This window comes from Suncus etruscus, chromosome 4 (genome assembly GCF_024139225.1).
Source record: "Suncus etruscus isolate mSunEtr1 chromosome 4, mSunEtr1.pri.cur, whole genome shotgun sequence".
Taxonomy (NCBI): Eukaryota; Metazoa; Chordata; class Mammalia; order Eulipotyphla; family Soricidae; genus Suncus; species Suncus etruscus.
In genome coordinates this window covers 49,728,074-49,741,240 of record NC_064851.1, presented here as the reverse complement: position 1 = coordinate 49,741,240, position 13,167 = coordinate 49,728,074, and the positions used below count along the sequence as shown (strand labels likewise).

The following is a 13,167-nucleotide window of genomic DNA, read 5'->3' as shown; positions in this document are numbered from 1 at the left end:
TTAAATATGGAAAGCATTGCAAATTTGTATGTCATTGTGGTGCAGAGGCCACGCTAACTTTCTCTGTATAATTCTAATATATGAACTACTAAAGTAAGCACTTCTTTATTTATTAATTGATTTGATTCTTGGACCACACCTTGGAGTGATCAAGATTTATTCTTGCCTCTGAACTCAGAGATCACTCCTGCTACTGCTCTGGGGACCATATGGGATACAGGGAAAAAAAGCCAGGTTGCCACATGCAAGGCAAGCACCCTACACAATGTACACTCGCTCAATTCCCAATTACTTTATATTTTAATAAAAATGAGTTGTACAATAACTTCCTTAGAAGATTAGTACCTTTTAATATCAGCAAGATCATGGAACAAATGTAGACATACACAACACAATCTAAAACACATTTTTCACTAGTGATTTGTACATGGTTAACATGTTATATAGCATATTACTTAAGATTACAAAAGCTATAGGTTCATCAGATTTACCTTTTAAATATAATTTTAAATTTGTAATAGAGTGATCCATATTTATAAAAATAAAAACTTGCCATACTGTGTATACTAATGTATGCAATGTTAAAGTGATTTCAATGCAATGGAATAAAACTTAAATGATTAAGTGACAGTATAAAAACCAATTTATTGATGTAAAATGTATCTCCAATGAACTTAACACATTTAATGAAGATAGCAATGTTATTTAAATTTCAAATCTTACTATAATATACCAAAAGTATTGAAACTTTTAAACACATTTAAAATTAGCCATAGTTAAAAGTTTTGTGGATGGGGCCAGAGAGATAGCATGGAGGTAAGGCCTTTGCCTTTCATGCAGAAGGTTGGTGGTTTGAATCCCAGCATCCCATATGGTCCCCTGAGCCCACCAGGAGCAATCTCTGAGCATAGAGCCAGGAGTAACCCCTGAGCAGTGCTGGGTGTGACCCCCCAAAAAAAAGTTTGTGGATTTTTTTCATATTAAAATATTTTGTTGTTTTTGTTTTGGGGACATACCAGGATCTGCTTAGAACTTACTAATGGCTACAAGAGAGGGTGGGTAAGGGGGAATAAAATAAGGATCAGCAGAATGCAAGACAAGTGCTTTACTCCCTGTACATCTCTCTAGGTTTGTTTTTATTTTTGTTTTGGGGCCACACTAGATGATCCTTAGTAGTTTTTCCTAGCTCTGAGCTCAGAAATTACTCCTAGCAGTGCTCAGGGGACCATATGGGGTGTTGGTCACATGTAGGTTGAATGTTATTTCTCTGATCCCTATAATGGTTATTTCTTAAATATTTAGATGATTTGCTTTATAAATCAGAGAATCAAAATATTTAGTAAATGTTATAGTGTATAAGATTTTGACTGTTATTTTAAATTTTTAATCACATTATTTACAAATCTTACCCAAGATTTGTCAAATAGATTTAAAAGTCACTTATTAGGGTTATATTAGAGCACTAAGATTTCTAAGATTTCACTGTAAGATCGAGGCTCCTGAAAGTTATGTCCAGTAATGTTCAATTGAATTATATAATTGAAGAAACTTGTATTGAGCTCTTTATTCAACATTATGTCCTGGGAATGGAAACAGAGTGGGGTTCTAGGCTGGTGGGATGGGGACATCTGGAAAGTTGTGGTTGTCCCTTTTTTAGTTCTTCCCAGCTGGTCAAAGCTGCCAGGAGGCTGGCAACACACTCTGTGATCCAGTGTCATCTCATGATTCTTTGTCCTGAGTCTTCTTTAATAATTGATTGAAAAGGTGTTACCCAGACTCCAGTGTGCTTATTGGGGTGCTGGACGTTGTTTAAGGAACATGCTCAGTGGGTCAATAGGATGCCACTTCTTAAAAAGCACATGTATGTAAGTCTCAGGGTATAAAGAATGTCTGGTAAAGGGGTTAATGGAGTATGGAGTTCTGGAACAAAGATACCTGCTTCAATGAGCTTTAGAACAGGGACCACAGAGCAAGTAGTGCCCAAAACAGGCAGAAGTGGTCTAACCTGTAATAATTTCTCATGACTGTATCTTTATATCTTCCCATAATTAAAGTGTTTCTTTAGGGGCTTAGTCTCTTCACATAATTAACTTTATCTTCAAGTATCTGCGTGTGTTTTCTTATTTTTTAAAGAACCACATACACCAATTGGTGGCTTATGATCACCCACAAAAAGGTTAACTGTAATGATAGTACACACAAAACACAGCTGTGGCCATGGTACCCCTATTACTGCGGTGCACTCAGGAAAGAAAGATGCCAACCTACTAGGAGGAGGCTAGGTTCTAGCTCAACTAAAGCCACACCCAACTCCTTATTCATCTTTGAAAGAACAAAGGTATGGAGCAAGACAACTCATAAGGTCAAATACAGCCCAGAATGGTCAAGACTTTAAGTTCCATGCTGGCCTATTGGCCCCCAGATCCACTGGACAGCCCAAAAATGCAACCAAGTGACAACTCTGCTGATTCTAGAGCATGTCAGTTGCAAATGCAGCAGATGGGCAACCAGAACACCCAAGGTCTATCCTGTTGGTGCAACCACTTAAGAAGCTACCACTTAAGTTCACATCTGAGAGTTCTGGCAGTGCAAGTGCAGGACTGCCATACCCTCACTGTTTCAGGTAGAGGTGAATCCAAGATACTGTTGCCACCCACAGACTAGAATGACCCTACATCCAGAAGAAGGGAGGGTGAAGAAATAGATGAGATCAACTAACTGAGCATGGAGCTTGGAAATAGCATTTCTGAGTTAGTGGCTAGAGGATACTTCAAGGCCCCGGTAAGAGCAGAAAACTCTTCTGATGGCATCCTTCATGTCCTTGTTCCTCAGGCTGTAGATAATGGGGTTGCAGAGAGGGGCGAGCACAGCAAACATGAGTGCTGTGGCTTTGTCCAGAACTGGTGGGTACACTGCTGAGAAGCGCATATACATGAGTGAAACGCTGCCGAAGAACACCACAAAAACTGCAATATGAGCTGCACAGGTAGAGAAAGCCTTCCACCGGTTTTCCCCCGAAGGGATACGCAGGACCACCATGATGATCCTCACATAGGAGACAGCGATGACACACACACACATCAGTATGCTAACTGCATGAATGATATCCTCCACCACAATCATAGATGTATTTGTGCAGGCCAGGCTCAGCACCGGCTCAAAGTCACAGAAGAGTTGGTGGATCTGGTTGGGGCCACAGAAGGGCAGTGTAGAGATCCACACTATCTCGGGGAGCAGCACAAGAAAGCCACAGACGCAGGAGCCAGCAGCGAGCTGGGCACAGAGCCGTGGAGTCATAATGGATGGGTAGCGCAGCGGGTTACAGATGGCCATATACCTGTCAATGGCCATAGTGGTCAGCAAGATCCCCTCTGAGTTTCCCAGTGAGTGGAAGAAGTACATCTGCAAGAGACAGCCAAGGAAGGAAATGGTCCTCTGCTCACTGATCAAGTTGGTGAGCATCTTGGGGATGGTGGTTGTGGTGTACCAGATCTCCAGAAAGGAGAAGATGCTGATGAAGTTGTACATGGGGTTGTGCAGATGGGGGTCCAACCGCACAGCAAAGAAGATTATGGAATTTCCCACAATAATGAACAAGTAAATAAATAGCAAAAGGAGAAAGAGCAGGAGGCCCCCATTCTCAAACAGAGGGAAATCAGAGAAATAAAACTCAGTTACCACAGTATGGTTCTTCTTTTCCATTCTGCAGCTGTTTCTTAGGACAGCCTGGCACATACAAACACAAACAATCAGGACTCTCTTGTGCATAGCATCTCTGTGCCCAGACCAGACTCCCTGTGAGAAAGAGACTGACATTCAGATAACAAAGTCATACTGACTGATAAACAGTCATTCTGCCTAATAGCACCTGCCTTTTTATGACCATCACTTTAGGATCTCACTGCTCTGAGCTAGGAGTACATCATACAACCCCTCCCCTGTGATGCAATTGGGTAGTAATAATTCAGAGCATAGAGACCATTCAAAATTCCATTTCACCATCAATTCAGAAGTAACAGAAAGGGTAGAGCTTTGTTCAATTGATTTCACTTCCACTTACCCCTAAGCCTCAGTGGCATCACTTTGATGAGGTTAAAAAGTTGGACAGGAAGGGGAAGCTGCTGCTCTTTAGTGACATGAGCATTTAGAAATTTGGAAGAGCCCAGCCAAGTGAAGCAGCACTTTACCAGCTTTCTGTCCTGTGTTTTCTGCAAGAACAGGTAGCATTCCTTACCCAGCATTACCCACTGCTTGAGAATTTCTGACTTCACTCATAAAAATTTAAACTTCCTGGTCAAAATTGGTTTCATAGACCAGTGATAGGAAATGGTCACATATGAAAACCCCCCAGTCAACTGTAAAGGACTTTTCTCAGAGACACCACAGTCCAGGTATAGGCCCATTCCTGTTAGATTTCTTGAGTAAACAGTCCTACTTACAATCTTGCAACTAATAGACTCTCTGAGTTGCAGGATACGATTCTGACACACACAAAAATCAAGTTTGTTTCCCAGAAATGCGCATCTCCTAGAAGACCTGAGCATGTCTTTGGAGGCTCCCAAGTGCCCTGTGTCTCCTCCTATGAAACTAAATAAAGCTACAGAAAAAGATACAGTCTCTGAGACTCTCCTAATTCAGGATGAAACCACTCTTGTAGTCCCAAACTGTGCTCACCTCTTACCCCATAGCTTCCTCTTCCAGAGGCCATGGGGCCACCCCTGACTGCTGTACATCTTCAGCTTCACTGTCATGCAGCCAAGAAAGGTTGGTTATAAGTGCACGTTAAGGCACTGCGGAGTCAGAGGGGAGCAGATCTCTTTCCTCTAGAAGGTCCCCCTGGAGCCTTTGTGCCCCTGTGGCTAATTACAGGTGAAGTTTCCTAAGCCCTATTGGGGCCACTCCAGGAAAATGATGCTTTAGATTCTGGGTGAGAAGTCTAGTGGAAATTGCATGTCAGGCACCCCAAGCATGGAGCATTATGTGCAGTCACCTACTGGATTGGGATGTGTGCCCACACAATCATCACAAAAGAAAATATGTGAGCCATTCACTAGCTCAGTTGGAGAGTGCTGGGAACCAATTCTGAAGTGAAAAGGGGCCAGAAGATTTCTAAGATTTCACTTATCTCAGAGTTCTGGGAGCCTCCTTAAGGCTGGACAAAATTTCCTTTTAGTTTTTGCCTGATCCTCACTGACATAATCCTGAGGTTGCCATAACTGTATAGCAATGTTCTCTTCAAGAAACAGTTACTGGCACCACACAATGATGAGTTCCTTTCTGTTTCCTCCCTTTAAAACTAAATTCAGAGGAAAAGGAAAAACTTACTTCTTCCTTTCTTGGTTGTGACACAGGAGGGCCCTACAGGCTGAGGTTTGGGAGGACCTGTGAATGTATTTTGGTGGGACTTCTCTCCCCACCTGTGTGGTTTTATTTGTCCCTCTCAATATTTTTTTAAAATTCTTTGCATCAATTCTTTCTCAAGATTATTTAAGGGGACAGATCACTGGGGTAGAGCACACAGCCAACCTGGGTTTGAGATCCTCTGAGTTCTTCTGAGTACCATTTTCTGATTACAGATCCAGTAGTCAATCTTGACCACACTCAGTGTGGCACAAAAATTTTTAAAAAATGAAACGAGTTCATATTTCTTGTTTGTTATATATTAAGGTCATGGAGATAACTCAAAAGGCTAAGCACATAATTTATATGTGAGATACCCATCATTTTCTATCCCTAGTAGTACACCATCTCCCCAATGATCTGCTGGGATCATCCTCCCTAACAGAGAAGAGAGTAGAGCATGGTCAGTTATGACCCAACAAACAAAGCTATTAATATTTGTCTATGTCACCAGGAGTGCCACACACAGCCAACCTGGAGTTTATCCACAGCACACCATCTGATCCTATGAGTGCTTCTACGAGCAATTTCTGATTACAGATCCAGAAGTCACTCCTGAGCACACTCCGTGTGGCACAAAATTTTGTATAAAATCAGACAACTTTATACTTCTTGTGTTATATTTTAGGGTCATGGAAAGAACTTTAATGGCTAAGCACATAATTTATATGTGAGATACCCACCATCTTCTGTCCCCAATACCATACCATCTCTTTGATGGAACAACCCCCTAATAAATGTGAGAGTAGATTCTGAGCATGGTCAGGTATGACCCAACAAATACAACTATTAATATGTGTATATTTTACTAGAGTGGGCTCTGCAGCCCAGAGGTTTCATCGTCCCAAAGTGTGAGAGTGCTAGATAACAGAATCCTACCTGAGATGACCCCACCTTGCCCATTTGGGAGTGTAATTTCTATTTCCTTTATTTTTTTAAATTTTTGGTTTTCTTTCAAATTATTTGTCGGCCATGCTGGTCAGTGCTCAGGGCATATTTATGACTCTTTGCTCAGGGCACTTGTGTGGTGGACCAAATTGTGCTGGAATCAAACCTTAAACTAGGGTGGGTCATCTGCAAAACTGCTCAGCACTGTGAGCCTTGTAATGGCCCCCTCTATAGCTTTAACTACCAGTGCCTGACATGAAAAGGCTTTCCCTCTTAATCTATTTTGGCTCTCAATTGCTGCTTTTCTGTGATTCTTCTTAGAAACTCCAGTTCAGATGTGATAGAGCTAGTTTTTCAGACAAAGCTTTGATGTCTCTCTTCTTGTCATTAGGATATGCATACATTTATGAAATAGATACTTAAAAGATAAGTTAGACTGAGTAGAGGGGCTATACAGATGGTATGGAACCCTTATTTTCCAGAACACGGCACCACTAAGGAATGCCCTTTTGGTAAGGGTCATGTAACCACTCTTATTCCTATGATTCCAGAAGATTCCTATGATTTCCAGAGATTTTGCAACAGCTGGCCTTGTCCCCTTTGTTACATAAAAGTTTGGGTGGGTAAATTAAGATATGTAGGTATCTTGCCAAATAATATTGTTTTATTATGATGATTACTAGTCCTATAATAAATAATGTAAATTTAGGATATTCAGAGTTGTTAGTCATTGAGACTGTGTGCTCCTTTACCCTATGTCTTATGTCTGTCTTGTTGCTGTGGACCCTGTTTTAGGTCTCCTCACTTGGGCCTGCTTTGGATGTCCTTGGATGGCTCTCTTTTTGAAGATGCACTCCTCTTGTATTCTCTGCCTGTCTTAATTGGATTTAGAAATGAATGCAGAGGGATCAGAGTGATAGAAAAGCAGGAGGATCATTTGCCTTGCATACAACCACCCAAATTTTATCCCTGGCATCCCATTTGGTACCCTGAGCCTTCCAGGAGTAATTTCTGAGCACAAAGTAGTAACCTCTGAACACTGCCAGGTGTCACCCCCCCCCACCAAAAAAAATAAAGAAAAAGAAAAACGAATTGAGGAAGGATATATTAGAGACCATTCTAAACACAGAGTTTGAGCTAAGTGCTGCGACAAAACAAAAGAAAGACCCCAACTAGCCTAGTTCAAGAGAACTTTTTGAAGGCTGTGGTAAGTTGTCTGTGCATCTATCTTAGGAGGAGAAGAGCAAAACCAGAATTCTAGAAAGAATAGGAAAGATGATCAAAGAACAGAAGGATGAGGCAGCCAGAAGTGTAGTTGCTGAGACCACAGAAGAGCATGACGGAAAGGAGGGTGATGAGTAGGAAAGCTCAGGATATCTTGTTCTGTCCTACATTCCATCTTTCTCTTAGACTGACCAGGTGCTAGGAAATGATAGCTTTGAGGAAGATGCCTGAGATGCTTTCTGGGGATTGGCCCATTGAGTTAGAATAAAAGGGAAGTTGATATTTCTCTGAACTTGAGCTTAGAGACAAGGCATGGACTCCATATATGTGTTGGACACTGGAATGCAGAACAAGCCCTCAAGATGCCTCCAACCAGAAAAGTGTTTAATCCACGCCCCACAAAAAAAAAAAACCCTAACAATTAGCCATACTTGATGGTGCTCAAAAGTTACTCTTGGCTGCCTTGGGAACCCATATAGAAAACCGAGAATAAAACTCAGATGGCTGTGTGCAAGGCACACAATAGTACCTACTGTACTATTGATCCATTCCCAGAGCTTCTTTTCACTGGCTCTGAGAAGGCTCTAGCATTCAATAATTTCCTGTTTTAATTATTCTATGTTTACAAAAACCAAATAAGAAGGCATGTATCTAAACTTTTAAAGAATGCGTATTTTGTTATTTTTAAGGATGATGATGCCAAACCTAGTGTTATTTAGGGATTACTGCTGACCCCAGTCAGGAATTACTCTTGGTCGTGCTCAGAGGACAATATGGGATGTCAGGAATTGAGCCCAGGTCAGTCATGAACATAAAAGGATCCTACCTAATGTACTATTTGCTCTTGCTCCAACAATGAGTATTATGATGTTGTTAGCCAAAAGACAAAGTGAAACCAGTAATAAAATCCCCAAGGAGTGAGATCTGGGCATATCCTGAAACTTTAGTTCCTGTAGATTTCAGTCAAACTCTAACCCTTAGGCTCTAGAGCTCAAGAAAATCTAATTGGGTTGATACATTTTTCCCTAATTTTCCACAAAGGGGGTAAAGAAAGACCCTTGTACCTAAGACCTAGCTACTGAAAATAAGATTATCAGAAACTATTTTCTGTTTTTAAGTGTTCCTGAGACACTGCACAAAAACAGAGGTAGTGGAAAGGGTCTGGAGGGACAATGAAAGCTAGACTGGGCAAGGTTTCTCATAGCAGGGATACCCAAGGGTATGGACAATTTCCTGTGGGGGAGAGGGGTAGAATTCTGGGTTTTCTACTTATGAATTAAAAATATCTAGAATGGGCTTTAGGAAGAGGGCAGGTCAATCTGGATACCCATTAGAAGAAGATGCTGAGATTGCTGAAAGTCTTTCAGGCACTAGATGTGTTGACAATTCTGGGATCAAATTATGATTTCTTAAGCACATTTTCGACTTCTCTACAAAGGTAGGAAAGACACATCCATACCTCAGTGAGGTAAAGAAAACAAGGTTTAGAAACATACTGGTGAGCCTTTGATATATCTAATTTATGAGGTATTCTTGTGTTGGTGAGGACTATCAGGCTTGTGGGAAAGTCCATTTCCAGCAAAATGGCTTATGGAGTTTTTTTCTGATCTTTTACTTGCAACCCATCTGGAAAGTGCCACTTTTGAGGTTCAATTGCTTTCCTTATGTCGTAGGGGCTGTCTCACAATCTTTGAGTTCATTCCTTTAATCTGTTTCTAAACAGACCCAAAATAGGATATTCTGACAGACCTGTGCCATACATACATATCTCAAATTTATCCTTATTGTTAGGATCTATTTTCTGGTTTAGAATATGCTGTGAACCTAAGAATATGGCATGCCTTTGAACCTTCCTTTGGATCATTAGAATATCAGTACAAACTTAACTGCTGTTTTATTTCTGTAAATCTGTCTATGCAGTGAACTAAAGTAGATTCATGATAGGCGCAAGTTAGAATTAGTGTTTATTTGGCTTCTGTATCTTAGCTTTGCAATAATACTGACTTACCTGATACTGAAACTGGCCTCCGTGGCAATATTAGAAAATACCACAATGATGAGAATTTACATATAAGGCTAAACAAAAATGGACAGGTGGACAGATGACATCTGCTCCCTAGGCCAGGTGACATCCACGTCATGGGTCTGACACCATACCCTAGATCTGGAGATACATGATTTCCCTTAGCTGAGCCTAAAGCCTACCCCAGACGATTCTCTGATGCAACTTACATCTGACAACCAATCTTAGCCATTTGTCTGATGCAACTTTATACTAAAGACCAATAATTTTTTGTTTTTGTTTTTTTTGGGTCACACCTGGCAGTGCTCAGGTGATACTCCTGGATCTATGCTCAGAAATAACTCCTGACAGGCTCAGGGGACCATATGGGGTGCTGGTATTCGAGCCACCATCCTTCTGCATGCAAGGCAAAATCCCTACCTCCATGGTATCTCTCCAGCCCCTAAAGACCAATAATTTTAAAGGCCAACTAGACTGAGTTCTAGGTATCCAATAAAATGGCATTCTAGTCATTCTCAGGTTCTTCATTTCTTCGGAGCTGTTAGAACTTTCTTGTGATCTTTAGAGTGGTGGATCCAGTGTCTGGACCTATTATTTGGAGGTTCGTCCGGGATTTGATTATCTAAAAGACCGAGGGAAAACAGAAAATTAGGAAGGAAAGTTACGAGCAAATCTGGTAAATCCATGGTCAATTTCTGTGTAGGAAAAATCCAGAATGATCGTTAAGGTATATTTTCTGGCTAGGACTTTTTGGAATAACTGGCAATATACTTAGTTAGATGTGCTGGAGGGTTGCCCATCAGGGAACAAGGGAAATGTTCCTCTGCTTTTAGTTGAGGGCCCTTCAGAAATCCTAGGCATATACTGACTGTGTTGCTTTGGGAGAGGACCCATCAGAACTCTGTAACCTGAAGGAATATTTTTTGGGGGGTGTATTTGCTTGACTGGTCTATACCTGTCCTCTACTATTACCTGTGTTTCCAGTTTAGTTCTGAATTTGACTGTTCTTCTGTACTCACTCTTCTTTCACTTTATAGGAATTGGTCAGTCCCAGTTGACCTTGATCTCCATTCTTCTAGAGAGACTCAAGAATGTCAAGGAGTGTACTTTCACTGGCATTGGGAGGCATCAGTTTAGTAACATTACTGGAAAGGTAAAAGCCTTGTAATATAGAGGTTGTGAGTCATAACACAGTTTCTTTACTATTTTTGTCAAATTTTGTCTTATCTCTGTCATTCTGTGTTCTGTGTTGATTTGGAATTTGGTTTAAGTTGTTTGTGTGTATGTGTTTGCTTTGGCTTGATATCCATGTCTAATGTTAATTGCTCTCATAGAGATGGACAGGCTAGTGTGTGACAAGTGATAGTTGTAAAGTCTGGACAATTCTCAATGGCCACAAAGACTTAATTTTGTCCTGGAGAAAGTCTGACTTTTCATCCAATTTCAGCCCCTTTCCTGCTGCATTTAGATGAGGGGGCAGAGGAAGATAAAATGAAGTTATATGCATGGGTGTGGCAAACAGAAGGCTGGTGCAGGCAGGAAAGTTGCTGACTCAGAGTATAGACAGAAAAGCCACTGGGAACAGGTGCCATCTCTGAGACTGCCACAAGCCCCAGGTTAAAAGCACAGGCTATATACATTCTCCTCTTCCTGTGCAAGAATCTGGCCTGAGAGTATTCCATGTGAATGCAGATAGTGGGGCATGGCTGAAGGTCTGGAGCCAGACAGTTAGGCTGGATGAGGCAGTCAGTGGCCAAAGTATAAAGATTGGAGGTGGGAGTTGCCAGCCTAGTGCCTTCCAACTGTGGGAATTAGCAAAAGTAGATTTTTTGATGAGACCAACAAATGGGTGCTTTGAGTAGTATAATGAAATTATTAAGACAATTTGCATTGAGTCGGGGCCTGAAGGAGTTAAATTTCTCCAGAAAAGAAGTTAAGAAGGAAGTATTAAAAAATTATAGGTGTAGCTCCCTGTTTTATCACCTAACCTCAGGAATTTATAATCAATGTGCTGATAATTAAAAAAAGGAAGAATTTGTGTCTTTTAAATTTCTATTTAAGAAATCTTACCTGATTTAAAATGTTTTAGAATTGGGGGCCGGAGAGATAGCATGGAGGTAAGGCATTTGCCTTCCATGCAGGAGGTCATCGGTTCGAATTCCGGCGCCCCATATGGTCCCCTGTGCCTGCCAGGAGCAATTTCTGAGCGTGGAGCCAGAAATAACCCCTGAGCACTGCCGGGTGTGATCCAAAAAAAACACACACACAAAAAAATGTTTTAGAATTGAAAATTGGTTGGAAAATGTTGCAACTTATTGTGCTTAACTTTTGTAAAAAATGTTGGTCAGAAGATAGCTTTATAATGTGGAAAATATCAATGATAATATTAGAAATGCTATCTGGGGTCCAGAGAGATAGCATGGAGGTAAGGCATTTGCCTTTCATGCAGAAGGTCGGTGGTTCAAATCCTAACATCCCATACGGTCCCTGAGCCTGCCTGGAGTAATTTCAGAGCTTGGAGCCAGGAGTGACCTCTGAGTGCTGCCGGGTGTGACCCTAAAACCCAAAAACCCAACCCCCCCAAAAAAAGAAATGCTATCTGAATATAGGTACTTTATTGTCAACATCCAAAAAAAAAAAAAAAAAGGGAAACTGATTTAAAGGTCTATAATAAATACCATAAATGACTATTTGGTCCTATCAGGTGTAAATAAGTCTAGCAATTTGTTTTTGAAGTTGGAAGAGGGAATTTTTTTAAAATTTGTTTAATTATTTATTTATTTTTATTTTTATAATCTTTATTTAAACACCATGATTACAAACATGATTGCAATTGTATGATTTCAGTCAAGTAAACAACACCCCCCTCTACCAGAGCAACATTCCCACCACCAATGTTCCAAATCTCCCTCCTCCAGAACCCCACCCACACCTGTACTAGAGACAAGCTTTCTACTTCCCTCGTTCATTCATATTGTTAGGATAGTTCTTAATATAGTTATTTCTCTAACAGCACTCATCACTCTTTGTGGTGAGCTTCATGTCGTGAACTGCACCTTCCACCCCTCAAGTCTTTTGTCTCTGAGAATTATTGCAAAAATGTCATCCAAAAAATCATCCAAGCAAGATGTCCTTCAACAGACGAATGGCTAAAGAAACTGTGGTACATATTCACAATGGAATATTATACAGCCGTCAGGAGAGATGAAGTCATGAAATTTTCCTATACATGGATGTACATGGAATCTATTATGCTGAGTTAAATAAGTCAGAGGGAGAGAGATAGACACAGAATAGTCTCACTCATATATGGGTTTTAAGAAAAATGGAAGAGGGAAGTTTTAAATTTCCCTACTAGACCTACAACTCTGGCTTACGAAGAAGGAACAGGAAAAAAGCACTGAAAGAGCCCAGAGCAAAAATGGCCTTCTCTGGTACTTCAAGCTGGGTGCCAGTTGCTGACAGAGATGTAGGACCACCTAGTAGGAGGATAAAAAAAGAAATTGAAAATAATCTAACCCTTTTTGTATAAAGGATTTTATGGAAAAGGATCTATATGCTCTAACCTGATGTTGTTGTACTTGTGGAGAATTGGATCTCTAAAATTATAGAAAATATTACTGTGTAAAGTC

General features: G+C 40.7%; 1 protein-coding gene and 1 pseudogene across 1 annotated transcript; both read right to left on the bottom strand.

Annotated features, from left to right (window-relative positions):
* Nucleotides 1-101, bottom strand: LOC126007653 (uncharacterized; annotated as a pseudogene).
* Nucleotides 102-2,751: 2,650 nt separating this feature from the next.
* LOC126007068 (olfactory receptor 6K3-like) lies at nt 2,752-3,702 on the bottom strand. The gene has a single exon (XM_049772576.1). The coding sequence runs from the start codon at nt 3,700-3,702 to the stop codon at nt 2,752-2,754; it is 951 nt and encodes a 316-aa protein (XP_049628533.1).
* Between the last annotated feature and the right edge of the window lie 9,465 nt (nt 3,703-13,167).

What these genes read in the sequence shown, in the direction of transcription:
- LOC126007068 (XM_049772576.1), bottom strand. Translation starts at nt 3,702, where the DNA reads ATGGAAAAGAAGAACCATACTGTGGTAACTGAGTTTTATTTCTCTGAT.